At 41.2% G+C, this 24,483-nt stretch overlaps 1 protein-coding gene across 1 annotated transcript in view; it reads left to right on the plus strand.

Annotated features, from left to right (window-relative positions):
- Nucleotides 1-24,483, plus strand: part of NCKAP5 (NCK associated protein 5) — an 873,870-nt gene that overhangs the window by 232,782 nt on the left and 616,605 nt on the right. The window contains 1 exon segment of the mRNA XM_070423100.1: nucleotides 21,903-21,976. Coding sequence (XP_070279201.1) covers nucleotides 21,903-21,976 — 74 coding nt within the window.

The following is a 24,483-nucleotide window of genomic DNA, read 5'->3' on the forward strand; positions in this document are numbered from 1 at the left end:
CTGCTGATGGCTGTAACCAGTGCTGAAGCTGCTGCCTGTCTAGGCTCACAGAGAAGGTGCCCTCCATACATCCTTCAGCAAAACCTCAGCGCCTGTGGCTGGGTTCAGAGCCGCCCTTGAACCCAGCTGATAGCCCAGAAGCCTGTGATTGCCACTTACTGCCCTGCATTCAGGTCCCAGGTCCCACCCTGGGGGAGGGGATAGAGAACCACAGGGTAGAGGAGGAGTGAGTTCCCAGTGAAGGGCTTCCTCCTCTCCAAGGTCACTAATGTCCACTGCATGCATCCACAGTGACTGAGCAAAGCCATGTCCCATGCACCAGTCAATACAGAGCGGTGCCGTAGACTAGGAATGCAAGAGTCTAGGGAAGGCAGGGTTACAGCAGTAAAAATGAGCTGCAGTACCTGAAAACCCCTCAGGAGACATGTCCCAAAGGCCTGTACTCAGAGGCAGAGCTGGCCCTGTTAGCCGGTCCTTATTGTCAGGCCCATGTGGATGCACAGGGAATTGGATGCATGCGTTCCTTGCAAGCCAGCCCTCTGACTTCTATACAGTATTTGAACCCATCCTTCCCCAAAGGTTAGAGTGCACGCTTTGGAGACAAATTCCTGGTTCCACTTCCTCTGCTGTGCCCGTTGGGAAAATGGCTTACCATGTTAAAGCAGCAGCTTTTCTCTATGAAGTTGCAGTAACAGGGCCTTCCCCTCCCTCCCAGGTGGCTGTAAAGATTGCATATGGCAGTGATGCAGGGATCCCCGCCTGCCTTTATCACCATTACATCCCGTAGCTCCTAGCTCCCGCACTGCATACAGCAGGTGCTCAGCAGGGTCCACGGAGCGAATAAATAAATGAATTCTGAAAGTGCTGGGCATACAGTGTGTGCTTTAAAATTTGCATTTCCTTTGTTTTCTTCCTTGATGAGAGCTGATGCTCCCGTGTACTGTAACAATGTTGCTTTATCTGACTAAACTCGGTCCTTGGGAAGCCCACGTGAAATGTGGAGGCGCTCCTGGGAGTTTCCCTGCGCCTGGGTAGAAGCTGGCCTCCAGGCTGCACGCGGAGGTGAAGGCCCCGCGGGGGTTCCAGGAGTCTTTCTGGCCAGTCTGTCTGACTCAGCGGCTGTGAAACAGACTTTCCTACGCTGACAAAATCCTTTAAAATATTTTTGCTTAATTCTAAGTAAATATTTTTCAACGATTTTCTCAGTGAGTCAGTTTTGCAGTCTCAAAAACTCAGAGGAACTGAGAAGCCACTCAGGCCTCCACCTCCCGAAGTGGGGGTGCTCCTTCCCTGTGCGGTTCCGGAGGGGCAGCTGGTGTTGGCACAGGAGGCTGGCTCCTCGCCCGCCCACTGCGGGTTTGCACAGAGACAGGTAAGTTAAATGCAATGAGGTTCAGACCTCTGCTTGAAGTTTCCATTTCAGACTTTGGTTGTAGGTTGGAAACGGAATGGGGTCAAAGAATGGAGGTGAGGGCAGGTGTTTTTAGAGTTCAGACCTGGAAATCAAGTTTTCTCTCCGGAGCTCAGGATCTGTCTCACTCGGCCAAGGTGACTTGGCCCCACTGCCAGAGGAGTTTCTGGGAATTTCTTGGGGATAATTTTAAATTGCTGATGCCAGGCCCTGGGTGGGACAAACACTTCTTACAGTGAGAAGGTGCGACCAGCCAAAGGCTTGGGTCCTGTAGAAAATTATTGGGAATGTTGTTATTGTTATTATCATTACTATTATTCTTTTAAAACATGTGTTTCTATCCTTTAAAATGTGATTTGGCCTCAGACCAGGAGTAATTTAATTTACCTCTGTCTCAGATTCCCTATTGTGCTGGCTCTGCCCATTTTAGCAACTGTAACAAAAATGTGAGAACATGCATGGATTGTCTGTTTCAGTGATCCGATCCATGCAGCTAATGTTTGCTGAGTGTTTTTTTCTTTGTGCCAGACAGTCGTCTCGATGATTTTACATATTTTTTCCTGTTTAAATTATTTTTACTGTTTTCACATAATCACCAAAATGGAGTTACAGAGAATTGTGAAGTACCCATAAGTTATATACATTATTGTCTTATTTACTAAATCATTTTTCCTGTTTTTATCCAAACTTGAAACTTTGAAAACATAGTTCAATAAATGTTTGTTGGATGACTGGATGGAAGGATGGATGGATAGATAAATAAATGAACACTTATTTATAGCTGGCCTAGATGTAAGACTGTGAATTATAGCTTTGTTTCCAAACTCAAAATCATAGAGGCCTTGGAGCCTGGATTGAAGGTTTAGTCCACTGGTCCTCAAAGTGTGGTTCAGAGGCCAGTAGCATCTCTATTACTTGAGAGCTTATTAGAAGTGCAAAGTCTCAGTGTATGCCCCAGGTCTGCCAATCTGAAACTCTAGTGGGCGGGGGGGAGAGAGGGGCAGCAATCTGTGTTCAAACCAGTCCTCTAGGTTAGGTTAAGTTTGCTAACCACACAGCCTCATTCTATAAATAAGAAAATGGAGACACAGAAGAGTCAAGCTCCTTATAGCTCCTGTAAGTCCTAGGGCCCGATCCTGGCTCAGAGTGTCATTTGCATAGTTGGTACTAATACAATTGTTGATATAACTATGGATGTTTTACAGATTACAAGGACTATGCCTATTTAATCAAATCTATTGACTTTCTGCTAAGCAAACCTAGTATATATAAAATGGGCTGTTCAAGAAATGATGAAGCGTGATATTCACTTTACAAAATTAATTCTACTTAATGTATAAAAATTAGATAGAGCCCTAGCTGGCTTGGCTCAGTGGATAGAGCATCAGCCTGTGGTCTGGGCGGTCACAGGTTTGATTCCTGTCAAGGGCATATGCCTGGGTTGCAGGCTCAATCCCCAGTGGGGGGCATAGAGGAGGTAGCCAATCAATGATTCTCTCTCATCATTGATGTTTCTATCTCTCTCTCCCTCTCCCTTCTCTGAAATCAATAAAAACATTTTAAAAAATTAGAAATATTTAAAATATTTTAAATATTTTAAAAAATGAAATATTTACAGAAACAACTGTTGGGTAAACTAACACTTCATTTAAGATTTAGCTAGTCAAGTTTAATATTGGCCTAAGAAAGGGCATAGTTAATGTTGAGAAAGTAGTGCTGTTAAATTGGAGTGAATTAAAGAGGTATTGCTTTGGGAATTGATCTGGTTGCTGTCCTGATTTTTTTTTTTAAGTAGGGTAGAGGGGAAAGCATTAAAGACATTGTATGTGGTTAGGGAATATAATATTGTCAAGTTTTGGATGTAGCAAAAAGGTAGCTGACTGAACTATGGAAATCAAAGAAGTCAAATGCTTTTAACAGCCAGCCCCCCAGGAAACTAGTGTGTCCATACATCAACAACAGGCAGACAGGGCCCTTTTATCATCCATTTTCCCCCTTTCTTGTTACAAAATATTCTATCATATCTGTCTTCTTAGCAAATCTGTCTAGGAGATAAGTGCAATTTTCAATACTAGTTTTCTTCTAGCTTTAGTACAATTTTGGCTTTTTTTTTCTTTTTTCCAAAATTGTTACTAAAATCTGTTTCTGTCATTATATACTCAATAGTAATGTGACAAAGCACTTGACTACTCCAGAGTCTACAGCAACAAGATTTTGCCCATGCTTTGTGATCCTCTGATAAGACAATATGTACGTTCAAAAGTGCACCATTCACTTCTAATAGGAGACAGTAAAGTATATTTTAAGCAGTAAAGATGGGACCTCAACAAAGAATCAGCCTGGATGAATGTAAACTCAAGTATTTAACTGTGTCTAACCTGGTGGAAGGGCTGGTCCCACTGCAGTGTCCTGAGCAGTAGTAGATCTCATAGCACAGTAGCTAGGGTGGGCATGGCTGTGATGCTAACTGAGCTGTCTATGGGGCATTGATCTGGGGTGGAGCCCTCCGAGAATGAGCCCTCAGGGAGAGTGAGCCGGCATTAAGCAAAACCTGGGTCAGTGACTGGGTCTCCTGGGAGAAACCTTTCCTTCCGTAGTGGATAGTGGATGAGCAGAAGCGCTTCCTGGAGTTAGATCTGGCGAGTAGAACTCAAGTTTAGGACTGAGCCCACCCCCCACCCCCAGGAGAAATTGGGAGCATTTTTTAAAGAAACTAAGCCCAGTGGTGAGTAAAGGACACAGACTGGGAGCAGTGGAGGAAAGGAGATCATGGTAGAGTGACTGACATGTCTCCGTTTGCCCACAGCTTCCCCAGGGTTGGTGCTGAAAGCTTTATACCCCGAGAAACCTCTCAGTCCTGGGCAAACAGCTCAGCTGTCCAGGAGGCCATGTGGAGCCCGATTCCCATATTTCCCAGTGAGGGTTGCAGACACGGAACTTTGCCAGCAAGAGGAGGCCCAGAGCCCTCCTGGCAGGGTGCTCACAGAGTGAGTCAGGGAGAACCAGCATGCTAGAAATCCAAATTCCCTCCAGGCTGGGCAGGCAGGGAATGAGCAGTGACTAGCGTTCAGGTATTCAAAATAGCAGTTTGGCTTTGTTTTTCTGGTAAATAATAAATGACAGCACTGAGTCCTTCCAAAATAATTAGAGGCTAATAGACACTCCATCTGGTCAGTGACAGCTGAGACGACCGGAGCAAAAGCGTGGCTTCTACTTCCTGTGAGTTTTGCATTCATACACCTGCTGCCCAGGAGTCAGCGCAAGCTTCCACCTCTACCATTTGCAGTTGGTTTTGTTTGACCCGAATGAATGCCAATAATGGAGGCTGGAATTAGATTCACCTGCAATGTACCCTCAATTTGCAGCCTTTCAGCCATAAAAAGGAGTGTCCTTTTCATGTTAACTAGCCTGATTCTTAAGTGTGATTTGTTATTATAGGAAATTTAATTTTGCATGAGAAGCATGATAACTATGTGGCATTTGCATACTCAGAACAAATTCCCAAAAATATTTGCATAAATTCCCTGATGTTCTTTCGACTCAACAACCTCATCATAGTAAATTGCCTTTTGAAAATTGATTTAACACATCTGCCTTGTCCAAGTGTGGCTAATTTTCATCAAAAATAAGAATTAGGATAGTTAAACTATTATCCACTGGTAAGGGAAATGTCTGAGCTGCTATCCCAAATATGTATTTGTAAAAATGGAGTTCCTGTCTTGGGTGATTGTCCCACTACCAAGCAGTTTCATGACTCTTCAGATCCCAAATGTTGCACAGTTCATCCCTTGAAGGGTTTTAGCCACTCAACACTTTTAAGAGGGAATACTTACAAATATTTTTAAAGTAACAGCACAGGTGCACCTGCTCTATATTTATCATAGGCACTCATGCTGATTTTTTAAATGGCACCTTCATCATTAGTACAAATGTCAGCTTCCCAGCAGTACAGCTTTGTTGGTTTTGCATTGGGATATTTTTTAAAATGACGTATTGTGTAAAAATTAGATATTTAAAAAACCTCAAATTGTTTCATTCTGAAGGCAACTCAAGAAACTAATTATGGATTTAAGGGATTAGTCGCACTTAACTTGGGCAGGGGCATCTGTGGATAATCAGTGGCTATAGTTGGCTATTAATTCATTGATCATTGATGGGGCTGGTTCTCCAAGTTAAGTGAGACCAGAATTCATGGAGAACTTGATAAAACCACATAGCTGTGTCCTGCCTGTAGAGTGTCTGCAGCAGGGGCAGGGGCAGTGGGCCAAGGATGAGAGGGTTTGCATTTCTTACAGCTTTGCAGGTGACCCTAATGCTGGGAGCAACGCTGAATTAGGTCCTAGTTATTAGAAGGATGTATTTTTGAGAAGTGGTTGTTTAGCTGAAGCTACTAGTAAAGGACCATTTTGATCAGTCCTGGCAAAGCCAAGAGGAGGCCAGCAGGTGCTCAGGTGATGGGCAATGATGAAGTTGCTAGGTAATTCTCCTCAAGGATGAACTGGCACAGAGATGGGAGCTCTGGGCAAAAGGTCTCTCTCTAAATTAAAAGTTGCGGTGAGTTATGATATTTCTCTCTAGACTTTCCAATGGGAGTGTTAAAGCCTCTTGAAACCACATACTTAATTTGTTTTGCCCTTTAAGAGAAAATAAACTTATTTTCTCCTGAACCAGAGAGACTTTCCAGAGTGAAAAAGGTGAAGGGATTAAGCAAAAACAAAAACAAAACAAAACAAAAAACCACCCCAACTCATGGACACACAACAATATGGTGATTATCAGAGGGAAAAGGGGACGGGGGAGGTAGAAGAGGGTAGAAGGGGAGATAAATGGTGATGGAAGGAGACTTGACTTGGGGTGGTGAACGCACAATACAATATTCGGATGATGTATCATAGAATTGTACCTGAAACCTATATAAACTTATTAACCAATGTCACTCCAATAAATTTAATAAAAGATAAAGTAAATACATAAATAAGAGAGAGACTTTCCCCTGTCAAGGCAAAAGGGTTTTCTAATGACCTTTCAAAGGAGAGTTGTACTGTTTCCTTCTGTCAGCCTCTAGGTCACCACAAATAGAAGTACTTTGTAATCAGGCGTGTTGGTCACTGTGTACCACAAGGCATTAAGGACATTTTGGAGGAGAATCTCAAATTTCTTCACATATAGCAAGCTACGGAAGTGCGGGTGGAAGGTGTCAGGAAACATTGTATTTGATCCAGGCTCTATGAGAGAAAAATTAAAGAGGTTGCTACTGAGGTTCTTTTTTTTTTAATTTTAATTTTTTTTATTGGGCATCTTCTACTTCATAAGTTTTTTCCCTCCATCTTCTAAAACCATGCTAAAAATCTCCCTTGTATGATTTGTAGTTGATTCTGTAGGCCAGCTTCTCCTGGAAGCTATTTATCCTGATAATAGGAAAGCAACTACAGTATAAGCTCAGAGTCTTTGGAGGCAAAGTAGAAGAGCAAATTATTATGTAATTTCAGAGCAATTGTATTTTATCACTGTTCCCCCTTCCCACTTCCTCCCTTGGCAGAGTAAGACTGCAAACTAGAAAGAGGGGGCTGCCCCATGGAAATAGTAGGCATCCCCCACCGAAATCTCTTTATTTTCGGAAGGCAGGGGCCCATTGCCAAAAGAGCATCCTTACTCTTGCTCTCCTGTCTTCTGGTTCTATTTGGCTTTTCCTTGGTCATATTTAAAGATCTTAAAATGAACAGTAGCAGCCTGCTTTGCCCCTTGCCCATTCTACCATAATGGTCTTGTGTAGGGACCCATATTGAAATACCCGTTAACTGGTCCTCAGGGAGCTGTTTCCTTCTGCAGAGTTGGCCTCTTCCTGGAAGGTGTTAGGCAAGTTCAAGTGTCTTCAGCACTGGGTTGTCACAGTGAAGAACTGGCCTTGGACTCTGCACATGACATTAGAAGGCCTCCAAGATGATAGCTCTGACTGGGATGGTTCTACTGACTAGGCCCACGGTGTCTGCTGCGGAGTCTCCAGTGAATTCAAGCTCTGCTTTTCTTCTTTCCTGGCACCCACCCTCACACAGAACCCAGTCCCCAAACCTGCCCCAGCCTCCAGGCCCTCCTCCCCAGGATGTGATTCATCTTCAGCAGAGAACAGTTATTTCTTGTTCTGACTAATGAAGTCATAATTCTTTATTCCCTGCTTCTTGTCTTTAGTGTGTATGGGGAGGGGTGTGGCCATGGAATATTATGTTTAAATGGATCACACAGACTGTGGCCCAAGAGAACCCTCTTACTCTTTCTGTGTTCCATCTGAGCTTGGAGTTTCTCTAGATCAGCCCTTATCTTGGTAGTTTCCTCTTGGGGATGTTTTGGGTTTTGGTTTTGTGTGTTTTGCCAATAACATTTAAACCTTTTTTCTGGCTCTCAGAAATCTTCATAGTTTCTAGTCCTCTTTCCTATTTTGCAATGTCAATATAGATCAATTCTATGTGTGTGCATGCACACATATACCCTGCAGCAATTACATTTGAGAAGGTTTCTGGAAATTGGGTACCTCCTCAGGGCCTCCATTCATTATCTTTTGAGATGTGTGTGGGGGTGTAATGTGGGGGCACAACAACACCTCTGGTCCTCCCTAACACATCACTGAAGTTAATATGGAGACCAGATTTAGGGGTAAGAGGAAGACTTGTTGAGCAGTGGTGCTAATTCATATGTTCTGCCTTTCTTTGTTTTAGAAAATACAACAATACAGAGCTAGTGTTTTTCTTCACCAAAACAAGTCTGAATGTTTGAATCCTTAATTAAAACAACATACATGTGATCAGATTCTGAGTACTGCCTCTCCTCTCCCCCCAGGCATGGGGGGAGAATATTTTTGAAACACCTTCCTCCAGGAGGAACCTTCTTTCCCTTCCTGTGGTTTATGCACATGCCCATCAGTGAGAGAGGCAATGCAGCAAGTGACACATTCAAATCCTTGAATCCACAAATGCTTTCATGCTCAGAAAATGAAATCCATACAAGGTTTTAATGTGTTAATCCATAAATGTATAAGCCCCTCACCCAGTAGGAAATAGCCCATTTCTTGATGGGAATTCCTGACTAAGGATGAATATGAAAAAAATATTTTTAAATAATTTTACAGCTCTCCTATGTGGCTAAGGGCATTTTCCTACTAAAGGAAGCCTGAGTTTTCCCAGGAGAGTTCCTGGCTCCAACATGGGTAGAACCTTTTGCTCTTGTTTGAAAACATCTTTGTATTCACAGTCTTGTGCCCAAATAATACGGGAATGTCAACAGACCCAAGGCCCCAACTCTGCTCAGTGGAGTAGGTGTTGTGGGTAGTTCAGGGGAACGTTTGGTTTGTTGATTGATTGTTGGTAATAGGTTAGTTTTGTTTTGTTGACCTAATAGGTCCTCAGAAATAACAGAATCTTCCATCTGGGAGACCAGACCATTCTCCAAAAGCGCTCCAGGCAGAACTGGCAACATCTTCCTCCCTCATTTTATTTAAAATTAGATCTCTGGGCCCCACCTCACTCCCAGACTTTTTAAAAAAATATATTTTATTGATTTTTTACAGAGAGGAAGGGAGAGGGATAGAAAGTTAGAAACATCGATGAGAGAAACATCGATCAGCTGCCTCCTGCACACTCCCCACTGGGGATGTGCCCGCAACCCAGGTACATGCCCTTGACCGGAATCAAACCTGGGACCCTTGAGTCCACAGGCCGATGTTCCATCCACTGAGCCAAACTGGCCAGGGCCTCACTCCCAGACTTAACCAAATCTCTGAGCTGGGCCTGGAATCTGCCATTTTTCAAGTGGCTCAGTAGTGTCTGGGAACACTGTGCTTTAAGAATCACATGATATTTTCTAGAAAGCTTTGACTATATTTTCCCCCACCTCCAGCATCACATTTTCTCTTTAGTCTCCCAAGTAAGGACTTTGGGAAGCCCACCCACTGAAACTGCTTTTGTCAGGCCACTGAAGGCCTCCAGGTTAGCAAATGCTGTGGTCAAGTTTGGGGCCTGCCTTACTTGGTTAATGATTGTAATTAACACTCCCTTTTTCTTGAAACACTTTGTTCTGGAAAGATCCTCTCAATGCTCTCTCACTGGCTTCTCCTTCATTTATTGGCTTACTAGAGGCAAGGTGCACAAATTCATGCACGGGTGGGGTCCAGCTAGCCCACTCCAATTGGGGCCAATCAGGCCTGGCTGGCCGGGGGGTAGAGGGGTGCCGCGGGTGCCCCCTGGTTAAACTCTGGTGGAACTCCCAGTCAAGGGGACAATTTGCATATTACCCTTTTATTATATAGGATTCTTCTCCTCCCAACTTCTAATCACTGGGTCCTTTTCTCTGCAGTATCATTCCTTCCTCAGGTGGTCTCTATTACAGTCTCATGGCTCTAAACACTACCCCAGTCTATGGGATCCCCAATTCCTGTCTTCCAAGCCTGTTGCCTGGAGGCAAATGTCCTCAACCACATTTCCTCTCCCATGTGTCAAACTTATCTGCCTACAGGAGAACAATTTCAGCACCCCTTGCACAAACATGCTTCTTCTATAGACTTTCCTCTGTCTGTAAATGTCACATTATTCAATTGCTTAGGCCCCAAACCAAATATCTTTGATTCTTTTCTTTTCCTCATTCTCACATTCAGTCCCTTGGTAAAGTCTGTCACATCGACCATTGGATCACATCTTGACTCCAACAACTTATTCTCCCTGTGCTGTCCCAAGTCCAGGTGACTATCATCTCCTCCCAGTAGCCCCCGGCTGGTCTTCCACCTTCTGTGGAAGCCGCTACTTTGGATCCCCATCCCCATTCCTGCAGTCACCATTTGCCAGAGCGATCATTTTCAAGCTTAAGTGAGATGTTTCACCCCTCAAATCAAATCCCACCGAGATCACGCCCTACTTCTTTGAGAACAAAGGACAAAGTACTAACAAGGACTGTGAGACGCGTCCGCTCTATCTGTCTCCTCCCCACACCCAGGGTCTGTGCTCTGGTCCAGCTGGCCTCAGGCTGACCATGGAACTTGCCAGCACACTCTTACCTCAGTCTTTGTTCTTCTCTCTGCCTAGGATGGGCCTCCCAGTCCTTCAGGTCTTTCCTCAAATGTCTCTTCCTGCACCAGTCTATGTTAACCCACTTCTCTACTTCAGTTCCTCCTTCCCTCTTCTCGCTTAAATATTTCCACATAACACTTTCACTCACTCATTTAGTCTCTCCTCCACAAAAATGTAACTTTCATGAAGCTAGAGACTTCTGTCTGTATGGTTCATGGCTGGCTACCAGGCCTAGAAGAGTGCCTGAACATAATTGACACTCAAAATATCTGTTGAATAATTCAATTTGTCATTATTACACTGGTCTTACTAAATTCTTAAGAGGACCGTAAATGGCAGTGGGGGTACCTATTTGGCACCTACTGTAGGTCTTGTGCTTGGTGCTGGGATTGCAGATAGTTTATATCTGGGTGCTTTCAGGAAAAGCAAGGATCCTGGCTTCTCCAGGGTCCCAGGGCAGCACTGGGGGAGTATGGTGATTTGAGATAAAATTAGAACATAACTGGGCAGATTTTGAAGGACATTGATAATGGTAAGCTCAGGGGCTATGACACATTGTAGTGAGTGAAATTGGCATTCTGTGACCCAATATTTGAATAGAAGAAATCGTGTGAAAAGTACAGTGTATTGATGCGATAGATCCGTCAGTCAATTTCTGCTGTGATCCTGAGATTTGGACTCATCCTTGACCTTTCTTTGTATGACCAAACTTATCTACTTAAAGTAGCTGGTGACCTAGTTGAGATTTCCACTTACATAAGGCTCTGGCAGCACCTCTCCATCAAAGCAGGAATCAAGGTTGAAATGAGGACTCTCCTAACCATGTCATTTTTACTTTTATGGTGACTGATCTTTTCTTTTGGCTAATATATATTATATACAATCTACTGCTATGCTGACAAATGATATGTTAGTAACTGGCAGAACTTTAGGATACTTTGAAATATGTTTCATTTCTACATCAAGAAAAAAAGTCAAATTATTTTTTCCACCTAAATGAATTTCTTCATTTGACCAATATATGCTTATCTCCCAAACTCTTATAAAAGCAATATATAAGAGCCCTGGCCCCTGTGGCTCAATTAGTTGGGTGTTGTCCTGTGCACCAAAGGGTTGCCAGGTCAATTCCCGGGTGGGGCACATGCCTGGATTGCAAGTTCGATCCGTAGTTGGGGCATGTATGAGAGACAATGTTTTACTCTCACATTGATATTTCTCTCTCTCTCTCTCTTTCTATTTCTCACTCTCTCTCCCTCTCCCTTCCTCTCTCTCTAAAAATTAATTAAAAATCCTTTTTAAAAAATGCAACATATAAGAAAATAGTCTAGCCCACTTAGAAATATAGTAATCACTTCTCAAAATTTTACATTTAAAACAAAGTATAATTCTTGTGTCTTTTCCTCAAAAGGTATCAGTAATAGCACCTTTGTCAAATTTGATAAAATTTACAATATGCTGTGTTAGGATTCATTCCATTTGTTAGAATAGAGTGCTGAATATGAGACTACAATTTAACTTCTGCCCTTGTCCTTGCTGAGCCACAGGAATCGAAACAAAACCAAAGGCAAACTTATATTGATTATACAATTAGAATGATTTTGGGGGTTGATTCCTGGCTTTGTGTTGTGGCTTTGTGTATAGCCAAATCCCCCTAAGTGAGGGTGATGGGTTCATTCTGCCTCTAGTCTCTATTTTACCCATATAGAGTCTACTGTGAGGGCAGGGTGAAAACTGCCTAAAGTGTCTATGACCATTATAACCTTTTCAATTAAAAAGTAGTACTGCCCTAGCTGGTTTGACTTGGTGGATAGAGTGTTGGCCAGTGGAGTGAATGGTCCTGGGTTCGATTCTGGTCAAGGGCATATGACTGGGTTGCGGGCTTGATCCCTAGTGGGGCAGCCGATCAACAATTCTGTTTCACCATTGAAGTTTCTATCTCTCTCTCCTTCTCCCTTCCTCTCTGAAATCAATTAAATATATATCCTATCTAATAATAGACAAACATGGTAATTAACCTTACCTCTGACACACTTCCCATTGGCTAATCAGGGCGATATGCAAATTAACTGCCAACCAAGATGGCGGTTAACCGCCAGCAAAGATGGTGGCTAACTTGCATACTGCAGGCAGGGCGGGACAGTGTCATCCCACCTGTCCCGCTGCCATCCAGGCCTGCTATTTGCAACCCGGGCAGCAGGCGGCCCGTATGGGAACAGACCCAGGGAGGGCGGGTGGGACCGCAGCGATCCACCACCAGCCACACCCAGAAACGGCCCTCCAGCGGGGATCCCGGGGTTGGCCGGTGCTAATGCACAGATCCACCACCAGCCACGCCCACAAACGGCCCTCCTGTGGTGATCCGAGGCTGGCAGGTGCTAATGCACCGATCTGCAAAAAGGCACACCTGGGCTGCCTTCGCCCTGTGGGAACTATGCAGCCAGGAGAGGGGAGTGGGGCCGCTGGGAGCAGGGCAGAAACTTCCCGGGGTTTGCGTCAGGCAGCCCAGAGCAGAGTGTGAACTATCCCCACCGGTAGCTGCTTGCTCATTCACTTGCTCATTCATTCACTCATTCACTCGCTCATTCATTCACTCACTCGGCAAACCCTCTCAAGTCCCTGGCACCAGGCCAGGCACTGAAGTTGAAGCAGGATAAGACAGAGCTATGTCCTCAAGATGTTAGTAATTCAGTATGCAGCCAGGAGAGGGGCCCCAGGCCGCTGGGAACAAGGGGGAACTTTCCCGGGGTGCGCTTCAGGGAGCCGGGAGTGGGGCCGGAACTTCTGCCGTGTTGCCATAGCAATGCGGCAGAAGTTCCCACCCCTTAGCTACTTGCACATTCACTTACTCGCTCATTCACTCACTCATTCACTCACTCATTATTCACTCACTCAGCAAACCCTCTCAGGTCCCTGGTACCAGGCCAGGCACTGAAGTTGAAGCAGGATAAGACAGAGCTATGTCCTCAAGATGTTAGTAATTCAGTAGGGCGAAGCAGGCACGTGAACGAAGCAGTTGTATGCACAGATGCAGTGTACTGGGTTCTGTGAGGGCTGTAACTAACGCCGACTTTGTTCTCTTGATAAAATGGGGCCTCGGGAGCCAGGCCGCCCAAGCCTGTAGGCCTGTGCCTAGGCCAGGAGTGGCCGGAGTCCTGGAACATGACAGAGGGTGCAGGTCGGTCTGAGGGGTCTCGCCCCACCCTCACCCTCACCCCCGAGTGCACAAATTTTTGTGCACCAGGCTACTAGTATATATATAATTTAAAAAGTAGTACTAGAAGACCAGACTGATAGCTTTATATTTTCAGATTCTCTTGTTATGAGGCAGATTACATCCAGCTAATGAACTAATTACTTTATGTATTTCACATACCTTTGTTGAGTCCTGGTGATGTTCTAAGTGCTCTTCTAGGCAGGTTTGGAAGATACAAAAATGAAGTAAGGTGCTTTGAAGCATTGTGGCACATCCAAAGGCCAGCTACACAGGATTGGGCCACAAGAGGGTGGTTTGGTGTGGGATACGTATTTGGAAGGTTCTGGATATTTGGTAATTGTTGACGACCCTGTAGTCTACTGGATTTTCCCATAGAAAATGAAGGAGCACCTAGGGTTGAACCTTACTCTTGATACAAAGTGGCTGGAAGAAGGAGAAAGGAAATAGACCAACCGTGGGCAAACTACGGCTCGCGGGCCGGATTCGGCCGATTTGAAATGAATAAAACTAAAAAAAAAAAAAGACCGTACCCTTTTATGTAATGATGTTTACTTTGAATTTATATTAGTTCACACAAACACTCCATCCATGCTTTTGTTCCAGCCCTCCAGTCCAGTTTAAGAACCCATTGTGGCCCTCGAGTCAAAAAGTTTGCCCACCCCTGAAATAGACAGTATCCCCAGAGTGATAGAAGGAGGCAGGAAACACTTGCAGAGAATACCAGAGAGGGAATGAGTGCGATTTACAATGTCAAGTTCTGCAGGAACTGGTCATGAGAGATGGAGCAAGCAGTCTCCTGAGGCTTGTGGTGTCCATGGTGGCTGCAATGCAGCTGTTCCACTGAAGTGTCTGCAGTGGGAGTCAGGTTCAGTTGTGTCAAGAGTGTGTGGGGAAGAGGATTAGAGATGGCTAAAGGAGAGATGGTAGCACTGAGATCAAGCTGTTAAGGCTGGTGTCCCTGAATTGATTTGTTTGTTGTGTTTAACATGTATCATTGGAGGAATTTATGTTGGATCAGATGCCAGTCAAGAATGAGGCACCCATGTATTACCTTGCTATTTAATTTCAAACATGGGCATGTTTTAGTCTTTTACATTCACCGTGCAGGTGTACCTTCTTATTAAGGTGACAGAATAATTTTTGAGGGAAGCATCACTTCTTGTGGTAGTCATTTCCTGACTGTGGAAATTCCCGTAGGTAGGAGAATTCTATAGGTTTGAACAGCTGGCCTCCTGGTCTCCTGGCCTGAGCTGCTTTGTCCAAAGGTGAATTGGGAACCCTACATCAGTAGTGACAAGAGTGCTGATAGGGTTTAACAGGTTCTGCCCTAAATTACACTGATTATAACATGAAGAGTATTTGGAGGGATTTTAGATCTCGGCAAGCTTTGATTTAGTATTATAGTATTTTAAACTCTACTTAAAACGAATGATACATGAAATTCTCATATCATTAGAATTCATTTATAATAGGGTTTGCTTAGAACTGACCCAGGTCAGACAATAGAAAGTTTGCATTAAATAGGCTTATGTTACACGGATATGCAAGGTTCAGCATACTTATAAACCTCTAAACACTTTAATTGTTTCATCCTAATCACTTGAAACACGCATTAAAGAGTGAAAGGCACATTTCCTGAAATAGATTTTCAAGATTATTCTAATTTGCATAAGTTTTAGCCAAGGAACAGATGTCTTTTTAATGTTGTACCTTCCTAAAAAATTTTAAAACATCTTACATGTCATGGTGTAACTTGGTGTTCCTCCTCAATCCTAACTTGGGTGAAATGTTTTAGCAAAACACTGACAAGGGCAAGTTAGAAAAAGTAGGGCTGAATTGTTTCAATTCATCTTACCTTTACAATAATATAAAGAACTCTGTTTCATTGTGGTAGTTTACATCTTGCTGTCTAAAATGTAATTATAATAAAATCTTTGTGGATGGTATTTTCTGGGGCTGTATTTTTCTAAATAATCACTTTTTAAATTTGTATAGTGAGCATATATTATTTTAAAATTATAGAAAGAGAAAAGTTTTCTGAAGAAATTAAATACCCCCTAATATTACCATAATGTTTGCTTTCTTTTCTTCTAATCTTTATATATATTTTCAAAATTGTGATAAAAAGGATTATGCAATTTTGCATCCTATTTTCATGTTACAATTTGCTCTGTATTCCATTTTATTACATGGTCTTTTCCAATTTAAGGAATTTTATAATTCTTCAGATTGATAAAGCATGCTTTCTTTTAAATCATTCCTCTATTTTTGGAAGCTAAGAATTTCCATTTTTTTCATGTCGTCATAAATTTTAAAATTTCATTATCTATTCAGATGACTCCTAGACGTGGGATTTCTGGGTCAAAGGTGCTATAGATATTTTAAATTTCATAACACAAATTACCAAATTACTTTCCCCAACTCTTACATATGTAAGCAAAACACACACTTGTAGTTAAGCTTACTGATTAGCAAGTCAAGTGTAGAAAATAACTTCGGTCCCTTGTACAAATGGGTCTTTGCATCCCCCTGGTTCTATTTCTCTTCCTGCTCCCTCTGTCCACCACAAAAACACAGAATGTGTACTCTGCATCTTTCTCCTGGGATTTTTATGTTTGTTTAATTGTACAATCATATTTACATCTTTAGATATAAAATTTGCTTAAATTCTTTTGAATCTTCCTTTTATATTATAAATTTCATATTTTTAAAATCCATCACTCTGGTATGGTATGTGTGTACATACACATGCACACACATATGCATATATAAATGGCATATATTTTATTTATCTCTTGAAAATTCAGTATATATATGGATATACATATACCTTTAAGTTTAAAATATATGTACATACATATATATATATTTTAGTTTTTAATTAAAATAGATGCTTTATATTCTGAATTTGTAAATATCTGAGGAAAGCTTTCTGTTCCATTGTTATACAACAGCTACTTGATTAGGGATATTTATGAATTAAGACTCAAAGGTCTGTCTGTGTATCTCATGTCAATGGACATCTGGGTGGCCAGAAGCCATGGAGCCAGCCATATTAGCTCCTTAGTAGGAAACCCCTTTGTCTGTTTGGATACTTGCAGTGTTTTTCCCAAGTATTGTTATCCAGCTCTTGTCCCAGTGATGTGTAGTTTTCCTAGAATGTGCTTAGGCTCTTTCATATACATAATCAAGTCTCTCTCTCTCTCTCTCTCTCTCTCTCTCTTCTACTCAGAAATGTTGCTTTAATTATTCCTTTGATTATTGTGTATACATATTCCAAATCTTGTCAAATACTCAAAAGCTATAATTGTTAGTCAAACTACATTTTCTGCATAATTATCCATCATGTCTTTATTCATTTTCATCTTTGTCCTTTACTTAATTTACTTAGATTGTTTGTCCTTCACAGGACTGTGTATATGTTTTCATTGCCAGTTCTCTTATATTATTAGAATAGAATGTTCAACAATAATAACTATCCTCAGTAGGGTCTTAGTGCTAAGTGACATGGGAAGTGCCTTCTGGGTGACATAAGGCTTGCTGAATCGACAGTCTTCATAGATAATGTGTTATAGAGAGTGAACACTGACAACAAGGAAAATGGGGATATGGTTATATGTTTTCCTTCTAGGTGACAGCAGTTTTAGTCTTCGCTAACTGAATTATCCATATACTAACTGATCATACCATAGAAGTGCCAGAAGGGTTAGTGAGTATTTAAGTACTGGGCCTGGGTTGGGAGATTTGATTTATCTCTAGACTAGAGGCTTGGTGCACGAATTCGTGCACAGGTGGGGTCCCTCGGCCTGGCCGGTCATTGGGGCCTATCGGGGCCGATCAGGGCCAGCTGGCCGGGGGAAGGGACTGTGGGAGGTTGGCCCATGGGAGGTTGGCTGTGGTAGCACACTGACCACCCAGCCAGTCAGGGAGGCTGCAGGGGGCGCGGGAGGTTGGCTAGCCACAGGAGGTTGGCTGCGGGAGTGCACTGACCACTAGGGGGCAGCTCCTGCATTGAGCATCTGCTCCCTGGTGGTCAGTGCGCATCATAGCTACCGTCTGGTCATCCGGTCATCTAGTCGTAATGGTCGCTTAGGCTTTTATATATATACATAGATGAGACTGAAAAGTAGACTTCATCAGTGTAACAAGTTTAGTGCCAACACACCCAATCAATTGCTCGCTCTTCTCCGAAGCACCATTTCATGGTGGGGAGATTCTCCCCAGAGTAAAATCACAATGTAAGGATCAACAAGTTTTCAGTTCTACTGTTGCAGTTTATATTTCTTTGAAATCTTAGCTTACTCACTTCCTTACTTTATCATCTTTACAACTTACCCTGTTGTTTTATAAAATTTAATTCTGCTATTTATTACTTCAGCATTTGTTAAACCTTTCTACACATTTCAGGGACCAGATCTTCCCAGCTACCACTAAACATGTCAAAGCTCTGAGTAACACGCTCTCCTGTGAGTGAGGGTGATGTTTTTGTTTTCTTGTGCTCCGGTACTTTGTGTGGTATGAGTCAGATGACTCATTCTGAAATGATTCTTCCAGGCCTTGGGATCACCAACAGATAGTGTAGATTCCTCTCTCTGTCCAACTGCATTGTAGAAATCTTTCCTCCAAGCTGCCCGTTACCCAGTGTCTTTCAGGCAATTTGGGAGCTCTGTTTCCCTGTGATGGAATCTGGCCAGACCCTTTCCTCCTGCCTGTGCTTTGTTACTCTGGAATAGTGAGTCCCTGTGTAATAAATAACACCAGCATTGTACTTTACACTAAAGTTCTTGCTATAGGTACTGTAACTACAACATTGAATTTGCTGTGGCTGTAGTTCTGCTGTACCACTGCCATCACCCTTCATGTTTTGTTTGAGTTAATCTTCAAATGGATGGATAAGGTGGTTCACAATAGAATAACCCAAATTTTACTTACAGAATGGTAGGGATTTCTCATTAGTTAACAAACTTCTCTAATTCAGGGGCCAGATGATGAAGTGTGAGCGCACTGCTTAAGTTTTCTAGGTAGGAAAAAAATGACTTCATTTAACCCAAAGCACATGTAAGTACCATATATTTTTCCTCTCAATCCATTTCCGTTGGAGAGGGAGAGGGAGATACTTTGGGGAGGAGTTGATGAAGTACAGACAATAGCCAAATAAATACTCAATTAAAATATATTGGATGCTAGAAGTAAGAGTGGAGAAAAATAAAGATAGAAAGATGGAAAATTCATAATTCTTATTTCCCATTGTTACATGGTTTAAGCCTTGTCATCATAGTTATTTTTATGTGAAATTGGGTGAAGCTCTGTTAAATGGAAACAGCCAATATTGTTGCTTGAAGTCGCTTTTAAACCAGAATCCAGCTATGCTTACATTTAATGGTTGAAAAACTATTGTTACTATTAATCTCTGGTGTGTGATATATTATGAAAAAGGCTGTGCTCACCGCCTTGCAGAAACTATGATATATGCTTGCTCAAGCTATTTTATTTAATCCTTACAACACCTCTAAAATAAGTATTATTTATCCCTCTGAAGCAGAAGAAAATAAGGCTTAGAGTGATTAAATAACTTGCCGGAGGGAACATAGCTAGCAAAAAACCCAAACCAGGATTTGAACTGAAATGTCTTTGATCCAAAGATCGTATTTGTGTATTTGTAATCACTACACCTTTCCCCTTCAAGCTCTGACTGAGCTAAGTAGTATGAGCAAATTAACAAATCAATTGATTTTAATCCAAACTGTTTTCCAGAGCTTGCACATGATTTGGCCCCTGCCTATCTCTACAACTTTATTTTAGACCACATACCCCAGGCTCTCTGCCCCAGCCCCACTGGCTTCCTTTTTCTTCCTTAGATACCACATTTTGGAGACCTTTGCATATGCAGTTTCCTTAGTCTGCAGTCTTCTCTTTCCTCTTCCCCCTCTCTCTATATGCTTGCCTCCTCCTTCTCTCCCAGGTCCTAGTTCACATAGCATTTGCTCAGTCTTTTCCTGACTACTGTATATATGGAAGCTGCTCTTCCCCTGTCACCTGTTATTTCTGTCACAGCATGTAACCAATCTGGGATCAACCTGTTCACTTATTTCTCAGGTCTCATTCCTACAGATGGTAAGCTCTCTGAGAGCAGGAACCTCCTGCCTCTTGGTTATTCCTGACTTTACTGATCATATATGTCAAGTTCTGCTCTAACCGATGTGGAAAAAACAATTGAATGAAAATTGGATGAATGATTTTGAAACGTATATATTTGTTTCTACTTGAAAATAGTGCCTTTCAAATTTTTTCAATTAAATGTATTTGAAAATATCTGTGATAATTTTGAGTACTCTAAGTTTTTTATTTAAACTTTGACTTACTAGCGTAATCACAAACTACAGTGGGGCCTTGACTTATGAGTGTCCCGACTAAGGAGTTTTTTGAGATACCAGCTGTCTCTGAGCCGATTTTTTTTGCATTGAGTTGACAGAGTAATTTGAGTTAAAGAGCTCCTTAACTAGCTCCTTGATGAGCTTGGTCTCAGAACGAATTAAACTCGTAAGTCAAGGCCCCACTGTATTACAATTTCCTGCAGTAATAAATTTTTGCTTTGGTTTTGGCATTCCCAATGGTCTTGTTTAAATAACTTGAAAATGATTATTTTAAAATGTTTTTATTGATTTTAGAGAGAGAAGAAGGAAGAGGGATAGAGAGATAGAAACATCAATGAGAGAGAAACATTGATTGGCTGCCTCCTGTACACCCCTAGTGGGGATTGAGCCTGAAACCTGGGCATGTGCCCTTGACCGGGAAACGAACCAGTGACTTGGTTCACAGGTTGATTCTCAACCACTGTGCCACACCATCCAGGTGAAAATTGATATTATTTAATAAGAATTAAACTCTTTAGCTAATCATCTGCAATAGGATAATAGTGTTATATAATCATAAAAGTTTTTAGCTAGATATGGACTTAGTATGCTCTCAACTCTCACTGAAATAATGTAGAAACGTAAGAAGGGTTCTCAAAAGCTACCTGGGTAGATCCAGGTCCAGAAACGTGGAGCAGGGCCCTTTCGGTGGTATTAGGTTAATCCTTACTGTGTTTCTTTCACATGCCCTCCCTATGGGTGCAATAGATTATGTATAGCATTTAATAAAAATAAATAAACTTGTATTTCAGAAAGAAAAGTATGAATAGTAATCAAAGTTCCCAGTTTCTCTAAAATCTATAAGAAATGAAATGGTAAGGTTCATGGGTGACTTAGCACTGAAACCATTGTACACTATTTCATCTAAGGCAGTTGTTACACAGACACATGGCCTACAGGCTAGACTTTCTGCTAGAAATCAAAAGTGTCAGATTCAGGATGAAAGAATCACCAAGCTTTATACATTGTATTTTGCTCCACAGTTAACAATGGAAACTACTACATTCGAACCTCACATTCTTATTTAGAAATCAATTTTTTAAAAAATCAGATTTAATAAACTTTGAATTTTTATGAATCTGTCATATGTGACAAAAGAATTCCTCATTCTTCAGAAGTATTTCTTGAATATATGGTTGTATTTATGAACATAAGTTTACCCACATTTCTAAAACACAAGATATGATTTGCCTTCATGTCTTCTTAGAAGCCAAAGATTTATTTTCTAAGAGTCAAAGAAAACAAAAGTAAACTACATTGTCTTGTTTCTATAAGGAGATGAAGAAGAGAGATGTCTTTCATCAATGGAAATGGTGTGTCCACTGAATATGGGCAGTGACTATTATAAAGCATTCTAAGTAGTCCAAAAATAGTGTTGTTGCTAGGAAGTGACTCTTGTAAGACCAATGCAATTAAGGCCTGTATTGTCTGTCTTATTATTCTTATAAGGCCAGCAGCAACATTAGCTCACTTAATGTTTATACAGCAGAACACAGATCTCAGTTTAGATAAATATGAAGTTTATCTTTTTTCTGTGAATTGGAGGAGTTTTAGGCTGACTCAGTAGAACTCTATTTCTCTCCAGTGCTTGTTTATAGAACAAACCCAGGCTATGGAAAAATATATTCATCCCCAAATAACTGCATGTAAGTCATTGACTACTAGAGTCCAAGGGATTAACTTGTCAAAAATCGTCCTTGTAGAGATAAAGCTTTCCTGTCAAAAAATCTTCCTTGTAGAGATAAAGCTTGTCTTAGAATTCTGGTGACTATTATAATGAGGATTTATTTGTCTTTGTGTGTCTGTATGTGCAGGAATACATGGACTCCAATAAATACATTGAGCATCTGCTAACTCAACTTGAGGAGAAACACAGAAGTCTCTGGAGGTGAGTTAAGCCCATGTCCTCAACTTATAGCAGCCTCTATAGCTTTGATCTTGATCCTGGACGCAGGGAATTGGAAAATGGTTTCTTGTTCCATTTGGTGCCAAAAGCATCATTGGGGACAAATATCACCAGAGGCAACCTAGAAAATTCTATTTCTCTAACTAAAGTAAAGCAACAGTGCCAAAAGTTGTCTTTGAGTCAAGGATCTGCTCAGAGCTGGAAGGATGATAGAAATTTGGACAGATACTGCTCAAGGTCAATTAATTAATTTGTTTAAGGCCATCTGGCAACCTTATATTGGAGCCCAAAGTTTCTGATACTTGCTTGCTTAGAGATTATTTAGGGTTTTCTGTAATTAAAAGATAGGATGCTACTTAAGATTCCTGCTTCTCTTTATATTAAAAGGGAACATTTTGAGAATGCTGTTGTATAGATCCCAATGTTTTTGTTATAAATGGAAGTAAGGAAAGGTATGTGACAATATTTGTGTAGGTAAGTTGGAAAGTGATCAGTATCATAGAAGTCATATTTTCAATTCATTCATTCCCTGGGGCCTCTTGGTAATTGAGACTGGCTAAGGATGTTTGTGATATTCTTATCTAGACTTTTGGGATCCATTCAGTTATGCTCTTCACAGGTGCTGCTATGGAATTTGAATTCCTTTTTCTAAATTCCTATAGCTCTTGTTGTCTGGAATAAACACACTAGTGCTCATTTATATGATGCCTCACATTGCACTGGAATTATTTCACATAATTAGCTTTGTCTCCCAATGGTCAGTATGCCCCTAACGTCCTCTACTTCTTATCTCCTCGAGGCAGGGAGCAGAGCGTTCTCTCTGTTCACAGAGATGGCAGGTAAATATTTGCTAACCCTGTGGCTCTTTTATCCCACCTCATCCAAATCCATCATCATTGGTCTCTGCATCAGGCTATGCTGCCCCTTCTTTTTGCATCCTGTAACAAATCCCAATAACCTTGGCATTCTTCTTCCTGAAGAATTCTAGTTCTTGGGTAAAGTGCCTGACACTTTCATTTGTCCTGCTCATATATTAGTTTTCCTACTAAAGAACAGATCTATGGTTATAGTGAAAGTATTCTATTTCTATACACAAAAATTGCTGGCAGGATACAACAGAAGTGTATAATTTTTAAGTTTGCTTGCCACTAACAGGCACGCCAGTTAATTTTCTGTAACTTGATGCAGTAGTTGCCAGATTTGTGTTTGAGAGCTATAACCTGGTGTTGATATAGTTTTCTTTTGTGAGCCAGTGTATTGTATTAATAATATTAACAACAATAATGCAATAATGCATTTATGGTTGTGTGCCTTTTAAATTTCATTTTCCATAGATCTACTACAAAGTATATTTAAAAGGTTATTTCAATGAATTGTAGCACTTTCTTTCAACTACTTGAACATTTTGTTATTTTCCAAGAGAAAAATACATAAAAATGATGAATGCCCTATGACAAAGGAAATTTAGAGTTTAATTTGGTCAGTGAGTGTGTCTTATACACATCATTGGGAAGGGGTAATGATTTTATGGGTTTTTGAACCCAATACCTGCATGGAAAGAATATTTTCCTGCTTTCTCAAGGTAGCTAATAAAACCTTTCTGGTCTTCTCCAACATGATTAAGTTAAAATCCCATTTCAGGCACAGATTTAAACTAACATAAAGTAAGAGCTCAGAATTTTGTGTGCAGTCACTTCCATTTTCTTTCAGAAATGGAATTATTGCTGGTGAAGAAGCCCAGCCTTATATATAGTGGCAGAGGATCTAATAAAATGGCATTTGAATAACAATAAAGGGCAATAATGGCATTTGAATAGTCAGACTAACTGCCAGTGAGAAAATGGAAATGGGTAGTATTGAAAAGAAAATGAAAACCAGTAATAGCAGATTTATATACTATTTATTGAATCATGAAATTATACTTGATCATATTTTGCAAATAGATCTGGACTTACTTAAAGTAGTAGGCTTTATGATATGATTACAGTGTCATAACTGCAACCATAGCTGAATTGTTTTTGGTGAAGAATATGTGAATGGCAGTGAGCCGTGTGGGAAATTCTTTCAGGTTGTGATTACATTTTTAAACTGCTTTCTTGAGTTTGGGTAGACTCTTTGGTGTGCAGAGGATCATGGGAACAGCATGTGATGTACACAAACACAACTGGAATGTCTGAAGTTGAACAAATGTCCCCATAACTCAATATAAAACTTTTTATCTGACTTCATTAGGTCTTTTATTTATTCCTGGTTCAGTTTTCATGAAGGAGGCCACTTTTCATTGCTCCTGATTTTAACTGATCGCCTTCCATTTATACTTGAGCTAAGGTAGAACTTAAAAGAAAGGACAAATTCTGAATATTTAGTTCTTCCAACAGTAATGATGGTCAGCATTAATTTATGGCCACAATCTTTGAGGATTGGTCAAAATCACATTAGATACATTTGCTGTTATTGACACTTGCTAAACGATTAAAGAATTTAGACAA

Source organism: Myotis yumanensis, unplaced genomic scaffold (assembly GCF_028538775.1).
Source record: "Myotis yumanensis isolate MYYU_CA2020_CCGP unplaced genomic scaffold, mMyoYum1.0.hap1 SCAF_8, whole genome shotgun sequence".
Lineage (NCBI taxonomy): Eukaryota > Metazoa > Chordata > Mammalia > Chiroptera > Vespertilionidae > Myotis > Myotis yumanensis.